We start from the raw sequence: 22,699 nt of genomic DNA, 5'->3' as shown, positions 1-22,699 counted from the left end.
CTTGGAGTTCTGTTCAGCCCCTCTTGAAGCTATCTCACAAATACAACTTTTTTTTGTGTTCCACGCTCAATAGAACAGATATTTGTAACAACAAAATTGTAAGTTTTGTATGAAAAAGGTAATTTTTCATCTTTGTAGTACCTTACCTTTCAGATAAGTACAGTAGAAACCCAGTTCAATCTCTTTTGGGTAGTTATGATGACTGCTGCAAAAGTAATACCTCCTATTTTATTATATTGGCCCATGAAATCAGAGACAGATGTTGGTGGTATGGCAGTACAGGCTGAGTCTTCCCACCAATATTCTGTTAAATTTTGTTGCTGCATAACAGATGGCAGCAGAAGGGCAGTCTGACAAAATGGTGTCTGACATGGAAGTGTGTATGAAGCAATGGTGTGTCACTGAATTCTTCCATGCGGAAAAAAAAAATTGTATCTGTTGACACTTATTGATGCTTTTGGAATGTTTATGGAGACCCAATAGTGCACAGTGCACTGAGCACAGTGACGCAGTGAGCTGTGCAGTGGCGACATTGGTGTGAAAGACAGCCGCATTCCAGACAGCCATGCACATCTTTTACACCGCCAAATGAAGAACATCTTGATAAGTTCTACTGCACAAATTGATTAACAGTGGTGACTATGTTGAAAAATAGTGTTTTGTAGCTAAGAATTTAATCTATTGAATAGATTACTGTGCTCTTTGTATCTGTTATTGTTTACATGGAATTAAATAGGAGGCATTACTTTTGGAGCAATCTATGTAGTTACCGACTTAGCAGAGTCTCAACTTTTAGCAACCCAAATTCACAATTGCAAGAACTGATTTTTAGGTTAGCAATTGCCTAATACCTCACAAAATACCTCACATACGTGTTCTTGAAGCTTCAAAATTCACTAGTTTTTCTAGTACTGGCCCAATAAATAAATCTTTTGCACAGCACTAACCAACAGTTTACTAGAGCTATTGACATCTCAGTAATATGAACAAGAAACATTTCAAAGATGGAACTATCATATCAACAAAACTGGTGCTCCTCAATAGAACACAAATTAAATTTTTGAATGAAAAAAATAGTTGCTATTTTGTTTTCTTTCTTCAACAGTTTTTTCTGTTCTTCAGTCTCAAACTGATATTCTAACCACTATTTTGCCTTTGACTTCCCACACTTCTGCTCTTATTTCTTGCCCTCCTAGATTCATTACCATCAAAACTCAGGAATCTTGTCTCACTGATGAGACAGCATTTGTCTTCTCCTCTTTCTTACATTCTCATTTAATGGTGAATGTACTGTTAACATTTCTCCTATTATTACCTTCAACACTACAGCATCCTCCTCATCAACTCACTATTTCTTGGCTGGTTCAGACTGATAGTATTTTCATTCAAGAATTGCCTTTTTTTTCAGAATGATATCTTGTATATCTTAATACTACACTAACACAAACAAACAACTCCCAGAGAAATACAGCTTCTGTTATTTTTTTTAAAGGAACAAAACTAAGTCAAAAGTAGGATTTTGCTGCTAGTCAGACAACTGTCAGGAAATAAGTACATATCAAGTATTTTCTCCTTTTATTTGTTTTATATAAACCTAAAAATTATATAAGCAAAAATGTCACTTATTCTCAAATCTCATCAAGGCTCCTCAATACATGCATTACAGAAGGTTATCATTGCTGTCAGTGTAGCTGCAGCATACAGGCTTTGGCATTATGATAGTACCACAGAACATGCTGAGCCAATTCATCCATTACAGTCAACGGTGTTACAGTAGGGATTATTTTGTCCCCCCTATGGTTTATTGTTTGAATGTAGATACTGCATTGTAATATAGTTTTATGCTGTAGAAAACCTGTCACTTAATGGACAGTTTAAGCAGAGTGCTATTTTGCCTCTGAGGAATCATTTCCCTGAGATAAAAGGGAAATTAATGCATTTTACTTATATTCAAATAACACAGATTTGTATATTAATCACATACCATGGCACTCTATGTGAAATACACATCTACTGCTGGGATACTAATTAAAACCAATCATACTTACAAAGAAAATACTTTTTCTGAAATATATTTACAATCAATGATATATGTCTCTGGGCCCAATTCTTTTAGGTACCGAGCAACTTACTGATCCCAAAAGAAGGTGGCTTTCATTACTCAACAGATTCGGATTAGAAGAGATTTAAATATATAGCAAATAGAACACGCATATTGTGAATTTATCTTATTAATCAATGGTGTCCGTAGACTATAGCACTTTGTGAAAAACTGAAACTTCACTTGTGTCATTAGAGACTAGGAACAGCACCATTAGTCAGAAGAAAACATTCAGTACTTGCCTAGCACTGAAACAATGGCTGATATAAAATGGAATTACATGAGATCTTTTTAAATGGCTGGCATAAAGTGAAATTACATGAGATCTTTTTAAACCAAGCATCACTCACTGGGTCTTTTTCCAGTCTCTTCTGTAGCCTTGTTTGCCACTGGACAGCTTGCATGACAATGGCTTCCCACCTCCTCTCGAGGTTTACGATTATCAGCTGCATGGACTGGTGATCTGCACTCAGGTTGCAGGTCTCCTGGTCATCCAGGAGGTGCTGGCACAGCCGCAGCACAGAGGCAACCCCACGGCGTCTCTGCTTGATCTCACAGCATAGGGACTGCAGAACAGACAGATGACAAATGTCAGGGTGGGATATTCTGCATTAACTCTTATCTGATAGATATTGGTGCTAATAGTTCTTCAGCTCTTCCATAAATTCCCATTATTAATGTCAAAGACTATTGTTTATTTCAAGATAAATACAATCTTAATTGCACATAAGGAGTAAAGCTACTTTCAGTCTTCTTCAAACAAATGCCATACACAGCTAACTATCTCGATAATGTTGAAAGTTTTACAGTGTAGAGTGGTTTATTCTTCCTTTTCTACATTCAGCTGGGACACATCTGAAATGAGTTACCCTGACAGTAATCAACTTCAGAAATTTTTCAGGAAAAAAATGGGAAAAAAAATTGTATTCATACAATGAGAATATATATATAGTGTCTGTATACATATATATATGCCTCTCAGAAGAAAACAAAAACAAAACCAAAAACCAATAGAAATTATGGCTCATCTGTACCCTGTCATAGGAGAAACCTTCAGGAAGAAGAGTAAAGAAGTTTCTACAAAATCCTTTACAGATGGTTCTTGCTGTCATAAAATCACTTCCAGGGTAGTTCTATATTCAGATAAATTGAGGAATACTATGATAACTGTATCCTTTTCAAAGATGGGTTATTCATTGCATTTATTTCATCCTACAGATTCCAGTGCCACAAAGAATGCAGTCTGATGTAAACTGCATGATGGGACAGCCACTAAGCCCTAATATTACTGAATATTGATAGAAACTGGGATAGGCTGGTTGTATGCCGGAAAGCTAAGTAACTACACTGAGAGTCCTATTGAATAGCTATATAAATAACGTATTTTACATGCCAAAATGAAAGAGAGATCTACCACCCGGAAGCAGTTAATGGCATGGGATGACTTTGAACACAATTTTATCTACAAATACAATTGCACTTTATAGTCATTCAACATCAGATCAGGCTTTTATTGCCTCACAATGTGTTTTTATAATATCTATAACACTAGGGTACACAAAACACAAAAACTTCTGAGGATGACTGCTTCAGCCCAGCTACCAAGGCTCCATACTTTTATAGCATCACATGGTTCAAGTACACAGCTATTATCAGAGGCCAGTGCTACTCCAGAATTTAACAGAACTGTGCTCCACACATAGGAACTTTCCAGATAATTTAAATTATAACTTGCTAACATCTGTTTCCCTCTGTGGGATGCCAGAGGTGAAAGTACATGACCCTATGAGAAAATCTCAACTACCATCTTTTAGGAAGACAGGGTATTTTCTTTTAACTGGAGTTAATAATGATAAACAAACAAACAAACAAACAAACAAACAAATAAAATAAAAGCTAGCCACCAGAGCAGAGTTCTCAAAGCTCTTCAAAACCGTTAGCTGACTTGAACTTTACCAGCAAAGCAGTTAACATTCTGTAGCACGTGTATTTAAAGTCCAAAGTTTTGTAACACTTGTGGATTAAATATCAGAAAATCTACTTAGAAATATTATACATCTATATTGCTGTATTGCTGGAGTATTTTGCTGCTGAAAATATGCACTTGACCAATAGCATTAGGTGCAAAAGAGTGGTATACACATCTAAAAAATACATATCCTTTGCCTACAGATAGCGTTGAAGTGATTTTTTTTTTTTAATTCAGAGCCTTCAAGAGAAATGATGATTAAACCCACAAACATAGCTGAATTACTAATTTACTTTCACTGGCTGAATTGGGCTGTTCTAACAGTTAACAGATTGCTTATTAATCAACAAGGGTAAACAAGACAATGCAATCTCATTTAAGGCAGAAGTTTTAATGCCTAACAGTATTTGTGTTCAAAATGCTAATCATGATAAGACTTCATTAGAAGACGTCTTAAAATGATTAAGTACATTTCACTGTAAAGTACACTCAGTTGTATATCAGCAGATGGACATTTCATACAGATGTTCCACTTATTGATATAATGCATTCTATAGCAATGTAAATTACCCTAACTCTGTAATAGCTGGAATTCTATTACTTCTATAATGAGAGAACCCTGTACCTTTAATATTTCTGAATTTTAAATAAGGTGAATGACAAATTCCCAAACCACTATTTAGGGCAAAATATGACCAGGAATTTTATTATTCAATTTATACCAGAGCTGCATTTTCACTTATGTTTCCTGAACTTGCCCTATTTATTTTCCTCGACTTCATTACTAGTTTCCTATATAGTTCTTGATGTAACCAACATGTCTGACACATTTCCTTTTTGATGCTGTTCATTAGTCTAACATATCAGAAAAATAAATAAATAAATAAAGCCCTACCTAAAGTCAGAGTTCTTACTTTACATTGTGTAACAGCAAAACAATTCATTTTTATGCATGATGGTAAGTTACATACTGCTGGCAGCCAATTCATACAGCTCTGCATTAACTTTGTGGAAGTCAACACAGCTCAGAACTTGGCCCCATAACATTATCTTACCTCAACCTATCTGATTATGTCATTCCTTATAAATACTGTTCATTTTTGATACAATACCATATAGTTTGATGAGGTAAGGGGTATTTAATTCATAAGCCATTATGTGAGTATTTAAGTGAGGACTTCACATTGTGCTATCTGAAAGCAGAGCTACAGGATCCAAGTCACTTCTAATTTACATCAATTTTACACCAGCATAATAACAGTAGCTTTACTGAAGCTATTTCTGATTTACATGGCTGTGACAGTACAATTAGGCCTATGGCACTTTTGTTTCAATTTTATTACATGATATTATAGTTAATATTAAACAGGAGAAGAATGAAGTGCTCGTACCTAACAGTGTGTTGAAAGAGTTGGCTATAGCAACTGTACTTTAAAAGCCACAGAACTTAATCATGTGAAGACTTCTTTAAAGCCCATATAATGACACTAGCAATAATGAATCTAACCAGTATTATGATCTGGTATACAGTGTCCTTAAGGGACACAGTAATTGTATCCTATGACACAATACTTCACGGTGTTGTATATCCATCCACAATCTGCTGTTGTTAAAATGGTATGACTCTATGAAAACCTGTTAATATGGCAACTGTACAGCCATGCATGTCTCTAAGGCCACAGTTACTTCATTCTGGATACGTTAGGTACATTCTGGATTGTGAATTAACAGCTATAATTCATGATTAATAATAATAATAAAAAGGAAAAGAAAGAAAACAAAACTGCAGATAGATTACACAGTATCTCTACTGAGACTTGAGCCATATGTCTAAAGAAGCTATGGTAAGCTACTGAGTACTCGACAGTTCAGAAAATTAGGAAATGGTCTAACGATAGACTTCAGAGCATCACTTAGGCTCCTGTGTGTGCAAAAGTTTGTCTGAAATACAGATTAAGAGATCAGACACATTTAGCTCTGGCTAACTTAAGTCTTTCACAATAAGACTTAAAGTAATATATACCACTTTGTTTGCTGCAGGCTGTGTAAACATGGTATTGCAGCTGCCATGTGCAAGCTTGACTTTGTTCAGGTCTTTGCTTTGCAACAGGTACCCTGAAAACATTGAGGAGTTATTCGTTAGAACATTATTGACAGTCACACTTTCTCATACCCATCAGAGCTGCTAGAATCTTGGGAGATATTTCTTCCTTCTGCCTACTCCTATTTTCAGTGCTTTGAAGTTATCACCTGCATAGCTACAAAAGGCTAGCTGAAACTACTTTCACAGCTTGTTAATACCATGCCTTAAATCATGTGGAAAAGCCCTTGCTGAGTCAAATGACATCAAAAGACTTTCCAAGCCATGGGCTAATGGCACTACCTATGAGGCTGGAAGTAGCCATGACCTGATCACAAGTTGTTCTGCATGGCTGCTTGACTCCTGAGTGAAAAGTAGGTGACAAAAACATGTGCAGCTTTAGGCAGTGCCAGAGAGTGTAGGAGACCTAGACAGGTGGGAAGTTGAGGAACATTAGAGCCATGTAGCCCCAACTCTCCTCCATCCCTCAGCCTTTGGGCAATGTATGTTCTGTACGATTGAAGGCTGGGAAGCCAGTTTTGTTCTGACACAACACAGCAGAGGAGTTGGCCATAGAAGTCCTTACACTAAGGTTCCTCAGAGAAGGTGCTAAAATGGATTAGCTAATAGTACCAATGTTCTCAGTGAACTCAGTAAACCTTGAGACTAAAAATATTTTAAAAGTCTGTTTGAAATGAGTTTCCTTCATTTAAACCGTCACAATCCACATATAATCACCACATAAAATGTTTAGATACAATTTTTAACACTCTTTATTATGTATTGTTTGCTGAATTATTTTTTATATGATCTGAACTTTTTTCAACCATTTCTGTCTTTCTTGCTTTCACTCTATGCTTAGGAATATTTAAAGCTTGTATGGAAATGTCCATGGCTTTGAAACACAGTTGGAAGACAATAAAGGTTAACTTTTACAGATTACAGATTTTCTTTGGACTTTCAGGTTCAGAAGTAATGCCAATGTATAATAGGATCCTTATGTTGTATTTCTATGTATAGGCAATACTGGCTGTTTTCAGGTAAATGACAAAATTTCCACTGCAGATAAATATGGAATGATCAGCTCTAAAAGGAAGCTTCTATTAAACCTTGATCTCTTAAAGGTTTACTCATTACAGGACGTGGGTATGTGCAGGAGGGAATGATACCCTTCCAACTGCATCTGTTGTCACCTGACAGAGAATGATAGGAAGATGAAACGACAGATATGTTGTTATTTAGTACAACAACTGCATATAGAAATTAAGGCAAATTCTGAGAATGGAAGTTATCTTTTTCAATACAACAATCAAGCAACATAAATAAACTAATTCACCTCCTAATATCTGATATTTGGCTAGTGTAGAACTTCAGTTTACAACAGTGCTAATGCTTCAAGAATCATGGTTAACCTCAATAACACAACAAGCAAAAATAAGACAAAATATGCTTGCAAATACTTGTTAAAATTTACTTTTCAGCTTTTTTTCCGTAAAACTGCAATGTCTATAATAAATTCTCCTGTTTGACATGATGCATGCTTGTATTTCAACTTCCACTCTTATAGGACACATAGTGAAACAAAACTCTGATATTGAATGAAAAAGAAAACCAGCAATTCCTCAAAAAATATTAATGAGAAAGTAATTCCTAAAAACAAAAATGCCAAATGAAAAATATAGGAAATGAATGACTTGTCATCTTTTAGAAAAATACTGCCAAACCTGTGTGCTTTTGCTGATTTCAAGGTTAAAAGAAAATGTCACCTAATATGGGAACTCAACCCAGTTGCAGACAGTGGGACTTAATCTATACTGAAGCTAAATATTCTATAAGTATGCAGTGAAGTGCAAAAAACAGCAATTGAAAAATGACATGATTAAATGGCACAACATGCAATCATTTGCTCTCAATTATATCAATGTATCTTCTTCATTTCAAGGAGTCAGGCAGAAATATTGTTTTTTAAATGCCTCTATTAAATTGGGCACCAATAATAAAATAGATGAGAGTCCTAATAAGCTCATTTACGTAACATACATCACACACCACAAAACTATTCTCTCCAAACGGTTTTGTTCATAGATTTGTCTCCTGGTTGTCACCAGTCTTGGCTATATTAATAGACTTTAAAGGCACAAGGCTTGCAGACCATTCAGTGGAAAACCTTTGTACTTAACCCTTGAAAGATCTTTAATGCTAATTATGGAGAAAGTATTGATATAATATCTTTGCTGTCACATTTTATTACAATGATGGTCACAACAGAATCTAGGACTGACGTTTTAGAAATATCATCTAATTGCAAGTCAGAAACACAGAATGACAGTTTAAAGTTGATTATGACTTCTCCCAAAATAATGAACTGGTTCTCTACTTCAAAGGTCCACTTTTAATAGCATTACAACCACTAAATTGCTACAGTGATCATTTCTTTCTGTAACTCACTGCTTAGCAAAGTGTTACAATACTTCTCTTACAAGTCTGAGTACAGTTCACTATATTCTTTGTGAATTGTGTGTATTCCTGTGCATACTAAAATGGCAAGAAAGTAGTAAGAAAAAATATTTAATTCTTGCACTGGCTTCAAGAACTTGTATTCTATGTATAATTTAGTACCTAGTAGATTCATGTTAATTATTATTTCACTAATTTCACTCTTTAAAATGTACAAGGGAATTTGTATTTATTTGTAATTGATACTGTAAACAAATCAATTAAATAGGTAAATATATTTATTTTAAATAAAGTATCAATTTTAAAATAGCATTCTAAAAATAGCCACATTATTTCCCTTTTTTTTTTAAGAAGTGCATCATCGTACTGAAAAAAACAGTCAGAATCCAGAACAAGTTCCCCTAGGCTCGGTCCACAGAACCTGCTATTATATCTGTACAGCATTCTTTAATTTCTTTGTTCTATTCATTCTGCTTGTCTAAGTACTTCAAAATATTTGTTTGTAAAAACATAGTTGAATGGACTGATATTTAACTCACATTCCCATGTAACTAGTAATATGTAATATACTTCTCCTCATAAATTAAAAACACTATTAAAATTCCAGACATATAAAACAACATGAAGATTGAGTTACTATAAAAGAAACTATAATAGCTTACAGATTGCTTGTATCATTATTAAAGCACTGGTATCTATTACAGTGTCTCCCTGGAATAAAGAATGCACTTTTGGCAATAATCTGCTAAAAAAGTGCCCATTATTGCTAAGATGCTCCTATCTAAGCTCTAAACTAGTGTGCAATTACAGGAAGGTAACTTTTAAAAATAAAAGAAAAACAGTGTTGGATGTAAATGCCTTTTCCCTACTGAAATACAACATACCTTCTCCAAGCATTATTTTTTGTGCTTCATATTGGAAATTAATTAGATGCATTTTCACAAATATTTTAGAGCTGCTGCTACACAAGCAGTTGGAGTTAACTTGGATCCGGGAATAAGCCAAGCCATCCACATGGAGAAGCCAGACGTGATGGCAGGAGGATTCATTTTCCTACTCTGGCACTGTTTGTGTTTATAAATGCCTTCAGTTCATGCCCTCTTTTCATTCAGTTTGAGAAGTTCTCTTTCCAGGGAAACACGTGCAAAGGAGAAACATTGAAGGGAGTGGTATAATTTGTTAGGATTTCTTTCTTTGCTCCCAGAAAATGCTAAAATAACAGTAGAGAGAACACCAGACAGATATTATAAATATCAGGGCTGTGTTTTCCTTTTATGATGAATCCTAAACCACACAGACTTAAAAGTCATTTTCCTGTTGTGGATAAACTTGAAATTTTTGCTATGTAACCACATTGGGCAGAGTTTCAAATAAACATATGTTGAAATTCAAGAGAAGAAACAAATTAAGGTACAAGCAAAAAGTTACAAAATCCAGTGAGGCGTAAGTCCGGCTTAGCTTTACTTTCAATTGTTGGAAATCACTTAGAATTACAGCTTAAAAGAAATGAAGATGTTTCTTAACATACATTTCACACTACATGCAAAAAAAATCTCCAGTGTTAGGTATGAATTTCAGCCGTCTTTAGTGAACAATTTAAACTGTTAAAACTTTGTGTACTGACTCAGAGCTACATAATAGTTCTTAAAAAAAATTTCTTTACATGGAGGTGCATAAATACCTGTAGCCCTCAGGCTGAAGTTCAGATGCTGATACTGTGCTTAATCCCCTTATTATTCTTCTTTATCCCATCCTACCACAAGTGGTAAACATGCATTTTTGTTGCCTCTGTGTGATGGGCCTGGTAGATTCCAAAATTCAGTGTGAATTTACTCAGTTCTGAATTACAGGAGAAAAGCATCTTGCAGTGCATTGGTATTACCTTCTTATGGGAAAGCAGCGAACATAAAATAGACTAACATTTTGGAGACTTCAGGCAGGGAGGGTGACAGTAAAGGGAAAATAAGCACATCTAACAAGTAAGGAAGAAATATATTTTCTTTGGCACTTTTCCTGTGCCAGTGAAGCAAATTTAGCCTTGATTCTAAAATGTACAGCTTGAGCTGTTCAGAGGTAAAGAGAGGAAAAGATATTATGGTGCTGCCACGAGCATCTGTACACACAAAGGACAACACATAGGCTTTTTTAGAAATGGTGTTCCTCACCTTATTTTAAAAAGCCACACCTACCAGAATGGTTATACCCTTAAAAGATGAAAACATGATGCACATTATTTTGCTGTGTCTTAATCATGAATACATAAACCAACTTTTTATATTTCAGCCCAAGACAAAACTAAAACTAAAACTGTCCTACAAGAGAAGGCAATAGCAGAACCAAGCAGAGCCAGGCAGCACTGCACTCATGTGGGTTTATTCATATCTGAAGTAAGCTAGGCTAATTCATCATCTTGCAGAATTATTTTTTTTTTTTTTTTTTTTAGCGAGCGTTTGCATAAATATGTTATACGTAGTAAATTAATTTGCTTGTACAGTTGAGGCAGACATGACCATTTAGCCACAGAGCTATGACAAGTTTGGAATTAGAAGTGAGGACAGAAGTGGGTGATGTGGTCAAGATGAGCTGTGAATGGGAGTAAAAAAGATGAAAGTTGTCAAAAGGCAAACTTCTGGATGAGGAGACCATTTGCAGATGATGGTCTCAGAGGCCCAGCATTAGTCATTTTATTATTGCTCTTTCACCAGCTATTCTTCCATTGCTTGGACAATACAGGATTAGGATAGGATGCAAACAAAGAGGGAACAGAAAACACTATTTCCTTCACTAATCCTCAGAATAGAGAACGTAATGAGGTTGCCTCCTTGCATTCAGAACACAGAAGTAAGCATCACTGTGGTAAAGGGAAGGTGGTACAGTACAAATGACATTGTGCTGCCAGCAATTGGTGAAATGCATGGAAAATCCATCAAAATAAAGGCTGAGCCTTCAGTTTTATTCTGAGGTGAGGAAATGCAGCACTTTCCTGACAGAGTAGCAAGGGAACCATCCTGCTAAGAACAGGAATCCACATACTTTTTTTTCCCCACTGACTTAATGCAGCTAGCATAATTTGCTGTCTCTAGTAATATGTTGCCAGTCTGCAAATCCCATTCCTGACATACATCTCATACTTGTGACACATAATATACCTGATAAGGAGTTCAATGACTCTCACACTGAAGGCTTGTTCTTTTTACATTCACATTCTAACTCATACTGCACTACACTTAACCCTGCAAATAATTATACTAGAATCAATGGATTTCCTGAAAGCATGATATTATTTTTAGTGTGAGTAGGGGTACTAATACAGTCTGTAATACTGTTCCCCATTGGAACAACGATCTATTAACCTTCATGCAAAGATGAAACTTAGGAAACCTTTACAGTCCTGAAACCAAGATTAGGCAATGGTCTACTAGGTCAGTTAAAGAAAAACCTCATCAGCAGAATTTAATGGCTCCAGAGGACACTATCCAATTAATAATCCACTAATACTGGAGAAATTTGCACTGGAAAACACAATACTATGGCTCCAAAGGGACAGTCATGATCAAATAAATCATACAATGGCTGCTCTGAAAGTAATGCCTCCTACGTTATTATGTTGGCCCATGAACTCAGAGGTAACTGGTGGTGGTACAGTTATAGAAGTTAAACCTTCCCTCCAATACTCAGTTAAATTTTGTTGTCATGTAACAGATGCAGCAGAGGGGTAATATGACAAAATGGCATCTGAAATGGAAGTGCATATGAAGCAAAAGTGTGTCACTGAATTCCTCCGTGAGGAAAAAATGGCATCCTGTGACATTCATTACCACTTGCTGAACACATGGAGACTAAATAGTGGATGTGAGCACACAGAGGAGGTAGCTGGTGCATTTTTGCACTGGCAACAAGGACAGCAGATCACCTCTACTGGTGCAGATTTGTATGAGTGTGGCATGCAGGCTCATGCTCACCATTGCCAAAAGTCATAGCTAATGGTGGTGACTACGGTGAAAAATAGTGTTTTGCAGATAAGAATTTGTTCTATCAAATAGTATTAATGTGCTGTTTGTGTCTGTTGTAGTTTCCATGGAAATAAATAGAAGGCATTACATTTGGAGCAACCTATGTATAATCACATGCAGTACAAAGTGAAGACAGTATAATGTCCTTATTGGAGACAATATAGGGATTTATTTAAACTATCTTATATTTCCTGTCTACCTTACACTAGTTTTTCTATATATTATCACTAACAAAAGAATTAAAGCTAAGAGCCCAAGCAAAGACCCTCATTCTTTATTTGCACTATACATAATACAACTTAAGCTTTGCCTATTTTAATGGAAAAGATTTCACTTTCTTTTACTTTTGTCATCTTTTGCTTTCTTCTCATTCTCCTTTTCCAAGGTAATAATAATTGCAAAGGAAGTTCCTGGTTTTGCAGTAAATAGATATTCAAGGCGATAGTAGAATAAGCAGTTGCATTTTCATTTGGGTGCATCAAAAGAAGAAAATCAATTGTATCGCCAATGATAATGACAAAAAAATAAGTGATAGAACTGAGATTGATCTATCAAAAGAAACCAAGTCAACTATTCTCAATTCCATACATATGACTCTTCAAGAGACCCATGACTGAGGAAAAATGTAGCCCAAAAGATTTCCTTCAGATACCAACCACACAAAAGGCTGGAAAAAAACTGTAAGCCATTAGACCTTACAAAATTGCAGGTTTTACTTTGTAGTGGTGAGCCTGAAACATCTTTCTCTGTACCCCAGGATATCTTTTGTGTTACTCAGCTTGACTCAGACCTCAAGTCTTACAAGTCTACTCAGGGCATAAGAAATGAATGCAGACTATTCCGGTACCATAAGAAAGACATGGACAAGTATAAGTTGCATTGCCTTCTCCTCATCAGTTCCACCTAACAAGGGAGCGTTTCAGATGAGAACCCTAATGCACATTCAAGATCGCAGAAAGAAACTTGGGCTCAACTGTAATTAGCAGTGGGAAAACCTCACATTAGTAACTAATCTTTCTGCAGTTGACTCAACATCTTCAAGTCTCTCAAGTTGTAGAGATATTCCCACTGATTCTGTAAGTGGGATTTATCTGATCTAATGGAGAATTCAGAGACTGAGATAGTCATTCAGAAGCATGTATTCTGAAGTACAGTTTACTTTCTCTATAGCCAGATGTCTAAAACAGGATTGATTAATTGCATTACAAAAGTGCTTATTTCTTTCCAAGTACTATAAGTGAAGCTCACACATGATCTCTGCAGTGTGTCTATCAAAAGGTATTATCCTACCTCTTCCACATGGCTATGCTGTCTGAGTGTAATCATATTAGTATACCAGAAATAAGGGGACAGGATGTTTAAAAAAAAAAAAAAAAAAAAAAAAAAAGACATAAGAAGGAAGGAAGTAATAAATGAACTAGGTGGTAGCATAAAAATAGCCAGTAGGCTATTCTCTCCTCTACTGAAGGTTTCATGCATCGCTGTATCTGAGCTCTGCAGAAATCAGGCTGTTCCTGTTACTATAGTAACCTCCATCCCACAACCCAGTCCAGGAGCCCACAGCTGGTGCTGGATTAGAACTACATGCAGATGTTTTATGATACCTCTGTGGAAACATGCAGCGTGTCAGATCTGACCACCCCTACAGGGTAGATCATCTGTGTTCCCTTCTTTCCCTCAGCAAAGGGAGAACATAGCAAAATCAGAATTCACCATTCAAGTTACAAACTTCAAATAGGATGATTAAATGAAACCTTCTATCTCAGATCAGATATTTAGTTCTAAATGTAAATTGTATTATTGTTGCCTTAAATAGGGAGAGCCTCGTGAAACAAAGATTTAACTTTAAGTAAAAAGTAAAATAAATCATAATTTGAGATATGTTTGACTATATTAACTACTGTTTGCATACAAAGTATTGAGTATACTTGAGTATGTTAAAAGAAAAAATTGATATACACAACCCCCTCCTCATGTTAGAGCCCAAATACCACACTTTTTGGGGAAAAAAAAAAAAGCAACCTGCTTTACTTTACATAGGTGGATTCTCATTTAAGTGACCAACAGAATTGCTGTTTTGGGATAGTAGGTTATGTAAATTAAGTCTGAATTTCCTTCAATCCTTTGTAAGTGGCATCAAGTTTTATTACTTTGGAATTCTGTCTGGTTTTCATATGATTTAATACTTTATGCCTTCCTGTTTATTGAAATTTAATCCAAACAAAATTTGGGTAAACATTTCTTCATCTGTGAAAAGACTCAAAGCTCTGAAGTCATACTCATTCTGAGAAATTTATTAAAATTACTACAACATTTTTATCATCTTAGAGGTATAAAAAGGATTAAATGCTGCTTGACTTCTTTTGGACTGTCTGCTGGAAACTGTTCTGCATACGTTTGTTACACGCACATTGAATTTCTGTAATTCTTTGATTGCAGCTCTGCCAGAAACATCATTCCAAAAATTGTAAAGCATCCAAAATGCAGTAGCAAAAGTGATTCCTGGCACCTGTAAGAACATTTTTCCAATCTCTGAGTCACCAAACCTTTACTCAAAGTTAATATTTTCCTTTGATTTCCGTATGGCTATAATCTTGTATATTCCAAACTAACTCACTTGTGTTTGATTTAACAGAATTTTGTTTAACCAAATTGCTCTTAAGATGTACAATGCTGACTTAGAGAAACTTTTCAGTTACAATGAAGATTGTTATAAGATGTGTCGATTAACTGATCAATTATGAATTACCAATGTAATCTACATTGCTACATCAGAATGCTCAGTCTCTTTAGGTGATGATGAAATAAGAGATGGTGATCAGAAATTTTGCTTTTTAATAGCGTTGTGTCATATGGCTTGCTCAGTTGCAATTTAATGGAAGACAAAAACTATTCTTCTGTGAGTTTAGTCATTAGAAATAGCTACAAACATTAGATAATTTACACTGCTTAGAAGGCAGAGATGGCTACAAATACTACTTGCTATGGAATTCAATACACTATTGATTTTTAGAAATATTAAATGAGAAAGTCTTTCCAACATATTCTGGTACAAATGGTTTTGTCTGATTTTTTGTAACAAATACATTGACTAAAGTCAATGGGAACTACAGGCCTTCAGTGCTGCCGAAAGTTAGGCATCTCTTTTTTAAAGAATCAAATTATATGAGACAGGTATGACAATAGAGCACGGCTCACATAAAACCAGATCAGAAAACTACATGAAATGCAACTTTATTGTTGCCAAAGAAGATTAAGTCAGAAAATGCTGGTATGTTATTTTAACCAAAGTAGTCTTCCGTTTTCCTTAAGAAAAGAGGAGATTTATAAATCTGGCTACCAAAAGGAACAGGAGCTTTTCCAGCTTTATGTGTCTGAGAAGGGATATCAAGATGGATAGGTACTCACAAATCTATGCTTGTTCTTGAGCAGCTGGCCTGTAATCCAAAACCACAACAAATACCTTTTTAATATTGATGGATCATCGCTCTATATCAAATGCTTAAAGTCATAAGTTTTATTACAAGTGACAGAAATATGTGACTAATTATTGAGGCTCTTTTGCTGCCTTTTGCATAGAAAACAGCATGACTTTTGAAGTCCCAGACTCATAAAAGCAAATGTGGCAGAACACTCCTACTTTCAAGCCAATGAGCACACAAGTTCTGGCTAGATCGTACTCAAATAATGGGATTTACTAAAACTTTCATGAAAGAATGCAAATTCTTTTTGGTATTGTTCCTCATTCTTTCCTGTTCGAAGTCTCTCCTGACCCACAAAATTGTCATACATCATTAGGTTAGGAAATCAGTTGTGCCAATTATTAGTCTCATGATAGTAGGTTTTTCAGTTGCTAGGATTATGTGTTTACCTGAGAATCTTGTAGCTCATTTAAAAGGTATGGTTCTGATTCTGGCCATTAGAGTTTCAGTGAAAAGCAAGAAAACACGAATTCCAGGAACTCAAGGGCAAAACAGAAACAAAAAGGATGAATAAATAAAATAAATGCATGTTTGTGGTTAGGAAGATCTCATGAAATTTAAGTCCGTCTCTTGATTTTCTTGGTCCAAATTCATCTGTTTTTCATGTTGCAGCAAATCAGGGGTAAGACACCCACATGTCTCCCTTTGCAGCTGTGCAACTTGTGTTCACTACTTCCTCTCCATCTTTTTTAAAGCAGCTTGGGTTAGGCTGTATTTGAAAACTTGCAGTGTTGCTGTGGAATGACCAGCAAATGTCACTATAGACTGAAGCCAAGTTTGTGACTTTGCCTTGGAACCAAATATGAAAATGTTTGAAACCTTGAGGAAGACAGAAAACTGGCAGAACAGGTTACAAAATGGCTTTGCAGACTGGCTGCAAAGCATTGCATAGAGATTACTGGGCCAACTGAAGTACGTAATATAGTTATCCCCAAACCAAGAAATACTGGGGTATTGCTGAGTTACTGGAGTATAAGCTGAGTAATGACTGTAACATATGATATTCCATTAATTCTAATATCTAAATATGCTAATAATAATGGAAAAAAATCATTTAAACATTTTCAGCAGGATTTGAACTTCAAACAGAAACAAGAGACATTGATTAGCACAAGGATGCAGTCTGTTTGCATTACATATTAAAATGGACTATACTGAGAAGTAATCTGGAGGAAGGAAGGAAAAGCAGCCCTGCGGTTAGAATCAAAGACTAGCGTCATAGCAGCTGACTTCTTCCCTAGAACAGCCATCAGTTTTCTGAAAGCCTGAAAAAATCACTTAATCTCCTTGCATTTTATTTCTCCCATTTATAAGAAGGCGATGATAATTCCTACCTTTAAGGTTTAATGGGTATCATTAATGTTTGTACAGCAAGTACAGATCCTTGGCAGCAGAGTACTGTAGAAATATTTGATATTACTATTACACAGGAATATCCCAAAAGAAAAGCAATATTGTAGTACATTCTTTAATAAAGAGAACTCTCAAATTAATATGCATGATATTTCTAAGTAAAAGGAAAAAAGTCAAAATAATTTCCTATTAGATAATTTAACAACACCTCTTTCCACCAGAGTGTTGTGATCTTGGGCCCCAACTACATGTGAACAATATATTCAACTTATCCTCTAATAAAATGAAATAAAAACACACAGAAAATGAAATAACTGTTTTTCCTAAGGCATAAGTGTAATTAAAAACATAAGATTATAAATGAAAATCAACAGCATTGTTGAGTTTATTTTATTAAAAATGATTCTCTGTGCACAATGGCTATGTGTATAATTGGGATAGTGCTGTACAATAAAGTTCCATTAAGTAACAATGATTCACTTACCATAGTGAAAGCAGTAATAAGGTTAAACTCTTAAGTTAAGTGGAAAGTAAGTCAGTCTAAACCCCAGCAGGTTTCGTAGCAATGGCATCGCTAATGTTTTTGAAAATGTTCTAAATGTTCCTTCTCAAATATATGTATTATACATTGCAGTATTGTTAATTATATCCATTTTATCTTTTATACACTTCCCCAGGAGATCAGTGAAGAATGGAAAACTTACTTATAGTGGATTTCAGATTTAATGAGACAAAGATGGTTTAATATATATGACAAAGTGATGTGCTCTCACCATATTTGATAAGTATTTTTTTGTACTCTAATGGCTACCATTTTAAAAATAATTAATGTATTATTTATATAATTAATAGATAATCAACCACGTAATTGAATACTCTGGTTATATCACAGTATGTGTGTACATCTCTAGAGCTCTTGCCATGACATCATATCATATACGTTTAAATACATACGTATAAATTTAATTTGGAAGATCTATGCACATTTTGAATATGTAAGTAAAATTTTTATAATAGTTATGTTCACACATACATGTTCACTTACATATATATTGCTAGGACTTTGAAAACAAGTTTGTTAGAAATCAGATTTTTAAATCCATAGTTATGCACTTATGTAACTGCCATAAATTTCCACAGAAATAAGAACTATCGAGCATTTTCTATTGAAAACACAGGTCCATTGCTGTTAAGTTCTGCAGATTTATCAACATTTCCTTCATAATCATTAACATTTAAAAGTTTGCTGGTAGAACAAATAGACTCAGCATAACTTTTTCCCTGACAGCAGAAGACCAAGAATCAGAAGTAAGACAAACAACATGGATGTAATAGAGAAATTTAAAGTTGTATTCAAAGAAACATGCTCAGGAACCTGAAAAGAAAACCAACTTCATCTACACTGACGTAACTCTCCCCCCTTAATTCTCATGACTGGAAAAAGAAGTATAAAGACTGCCTAATTGGGAAGACAGATAGTTTTCCACTGTTGTTTTTTTGAATATTTGTCTAAAAAAATATTTCTTTGGAAGTGTTTGCAACCTGCCCTTTTTAGGTTAGTATTCAATAAATTGTCCATTGCCTTAAGAGTGCTGTTGCCCTAGACACCCTGTTGTACCAGTGAAAAACATCTTTACCTCTAATACTCGACAATTACTCATGATTTGTTTCTTATTCTTTGGCCAAAGACAACTTGTAGAGTAAAGTGACCTGTAAGGATGACTCAGATGAGGGTTAACTTAAAAGTCATAGCTATGAACAGAAGAAAATCACATAGTGCCATCAGATTTATTTGCTAACTTAATAGTCCTGTATCCTAAACTGCTCTGAATGATTTAATTAATACATAAATGAAGGCTAAAATATGAGTGCATGAGGACATACATTGCATTACGCTGTGTATAAGTTAAATATTTTATCCTACCATAAAGAAGAGTATCTATGAAAAGTATGACTGTTTTTTTATTACCTTAAAATATTGCAGTTGTTTCTCAGCATTCATTGTTCCTTCATTTTCTTGTCTCAGACAGGAATTGAAGATGAAAAGCTCTGTATCTCTCAGCCACCCTTTCAGCTCTTTGATCCTGACCTCCAGCTGCCTTACCAGGCTGCCGCTTTCAGGCGAGAGCAGGTCACGTGGACCTAACCCACTGTGCCCTACCATTGTGTCTTGGATCTTCTCTCCTAGGGTTTTCTAATACATCAGATAAAGAAAACATAGATTAGTCTTATGCACCAAAACACGTACAGGTTAATGTGCAACAAGAAGCATCTGTTAGACGACTAGAGAGGTTTTCATTTTTAAATTACTACTAATATCAATCAATTTCACTCTTTGTTTCCTTCTTTCAATCAATTTCATATTTTGTATCCTTGTTTTTCACTAATACCACAATGTTGTTTACTATGGGTCACTGACTTTACTGGAAGCATGATAAATCAATGTTTATTAGGAGTAACTATGGACAGAGAAGACAAAATGCTACGTAACTTTATAAAGTAGTTTCAGAATTTGTCAGCTGCTTTAGATACTTATGACCATAGGACATACAATTTCTTGGTTGTAAGAACAGAAAATAGAGCAAGCTCTGAGCCCGTCTGCATCTATGCTTTTAGGGTAACATTGCAGTAGTGAAATATTTCCAAGGTACGAACTGTAAAGTCAGAGTTTCCAAACTTGCAGCCCGGGAGTTGTGTACAGGAACAGTTTGGTCACATAACATCTGGCTTGCTTGTAAAAGAGGATGAACTCATTCAGACACCAATAAGCTAGAAATTGCAAATCCATCAAACCAATTATTTAGGCACCTAAATTTGGATTTAAGTTCCCCATGTTAAGCATCCACTTTAAAAATAATGGATCAGAATAAACATTCACCTCTGATCATTAATGAAACTAATTAACTATAGCTTTTCAAAGTAGTACTTCTAATAAAGGAACTGCTGAATAACATTTTGATAGCAGACACGGTGACGGTAATGAATATTCTGAAGAGGCCAGAGATAGGAAGTTACCTTCCTTTTTAATATTTTGAAAGGCAATCATTTAAACATCACAGAGGAGATATGCAGTTGCCCGTTTCCCCTATGCCTAGCAGTATTTTATCTGACCTATAAGAGGCTGTCAGTCTGACACTTATTATAAGTAGTAGATCTGTGTTACTGATTGCAGAATACTCAATATACACTGACAATCACATCCAATAACCTTTTAAACTGATAATTAGCAGTGGTTAATTGTTGTAACATGAAGACATGGTTTTAGGTGACCCAGTATGGCTGTCTGTTGAAAATACACCCTTCATTAAGTTACTGGAATATAATCTATCATAATGAAATTAGCTTCCAAAAATAAGCTTAAAAAACACAAAATTAGATCAACAGACATTAATCTACTTTGTGCCATTCTGTAAATAACGTCTTTAGGAGATCATAACTGAAAAATATGTTTTCTTGGCACCACCCTTCTATTTTCATGGTGCAAATATTGATAATTTGAAGACCCTCAGTGGAATCCAGTGCTAGCTATTGTTTTCACGCTGTAACAAAAGTAGCAGCAGGAGGTGAAATCAATGCCCTTGGAGGGTAGGGTCACAAAAAAGAATTTATTGCCACTTTTTTGTTCTGGAACAGTTTGCAATCATAAATTCTTCATAAACAGAATACTTCAGAGAATGGTCCGTCTTCATAAATATACGACAGAGGACATCAATTTCATTTAATTCACAATTTGTGTCAGCACAGCAGATGCCAATGCCTGCCTTGATAGGGTTGTTTAATATGCAATTGAGACAGAGTAATATTCAGCACAGGGGACAAAATTTCACAGATTAAACTGTACGCACCACTGACATTTCATTCTAATGTATTTCCATTCCACACTGTTCACCTTAGATGAAAGTAATATTAAAAACCATATCCCTCTATTTTACCATTGTTAGAAGTTAAAATCCTTGTCTTTAATTTTTTTCATGCCAATTAAAACATAATCATGCCAATTAAAACAGTATGCCTACTGCCGTTAGTTTCTGTGAAGATTTTTATTAAATTAAACAAAACTCTATCAAACTCTGCTTATTATTAATGAAATTGCATTTAGCAGGAAAACAGTAATACTTTTTTTTTTTTATTTTTCTGTAAATGCTGAAATTATTTACAAAACCTAATCTAGAGGTATATTTTAATCTTAACATGCACAGAAGAGGGGGCTTCAATTTTTTCTTAAGAAAGAGTTTTCTTAGATTTTTATAATTATTATCACTTACTCATCATTTGTATCTTAGCAGCTGTAATCAGTGCAACTGAATTAATCTGATTAAATACACTGAATGTCATAAATATAAAGCTAACAAATAAAATTATTTTAAAAGTTGTCATAAATAGATGTAAAAGAACAGGTTACCAGGTCCCATTTTTATTAGCAAATTTATTCTTGTTCAAATACTTCAAAAATGCTACACATTATAATTATAATTGGAAAATAATAAGCTCACTACTTAGAAGACAACTTTTAACATTTTCTGACAATTTGCAGATTTAGAGAATCAATCAGTTAGAAACAACTTTCGCTGAACTAAAAGAACTCAACCCTCTGTAAAATGGCTACTGTATTACCAAATAAGCTAAAGCGACACAAGTCAGTATTTAAAATAATGCTGGCAAGTTGCATGTATAGCTTACTCATAATATATTAGAAATGGTTTTTAAGCTCAGATAATAGCATGCAAAATTATGCAATGTGACTGTATTGTTAATATCACACATCTATAATTAATCATTTAAAGTAATTTATAAATTTATCTTACCCTTGATTTGAAGTGAAGGCAATTAAGGAGAGAAGTGGATGGAAGAATATATAGTTTGACCTCTCTCTCTCTCTCAGCTGTTTTACAACAATAGGACTACAGTGTCTCCTGCATGGTGCCATCCCTGGTCTCTGGGTAACAGAATCTCTATATTGCTTTTTTTGCCAGATTCTTGTATCTCACTCTTTGGCTGAGACCCAGCCCATCATAGCGTGAAATGAATTACATGAAACTTTTCTGGCTTTTGTCAAAAGTGAGCTGAATACAGCAGTATGAAACACATCGTGGCTGTATTCTAAGCTTCAGGTATTCAGATTTGTACAGAATCTGCATATTTGTTTTTGAGCCATCAGAGTGACCTGAAATATGCAGTGACAACCCCACTTTTCATCTTAAGGGTATAGTAAATAGTTAAACAGTAGATGTCTCTAACATGTAC

At 34.9% G+C, this 22,699-nt stretch overlaps 1 protein-coding gene across 3 annotated transcripts in view; it reads right to left on the bottom strand.

Moving 5' to 3' along the window:
- AKAP6 (A-kinase anchoring protein 6) overlaps positions 1–22,699 on the bottom strand; it is a 271,062-nt gene that overhangs the window by 28,736 nt on the left and 219,627 nt on the right. For all 3 annotated transcript variants that reach the window (XM_090141307.1, XM_090141308.1, XM_090141309.1), the window contains 2 exons: positions 19,425–19,649; positions 2,452–2,667 (listed from right to left, as the gene is read on the bottom strand). In XM_090141307.1, coding sequence (XP_089997433.1) covers positions 2,452–2,667; positions 19,425–19,649 — 441 coding nt within the window. The remainder of the gene's footprint in view (positions 1–2,451; positions 2,668–19,424; positions 19,650–22,699) is intronic.

This window comes from Phasianus colchicus, chromosome 5 (genome assembly GCF_987193195.1).
Source record: "Phasianus colchicus chromosome 5, bPhaCol1.hap1.1, whole genome shotgun sequence".
Classification (NCBI taxonomy): domain Eukaryota; kingdom Metazoa; phylum Chordata; class Aves; order Galliformes; family Phasianidae; genus Phasianus; species Phasianus colchicus.
This window is presented reverse-complemented; position numbering and strand designations above follow the sequence as displayed.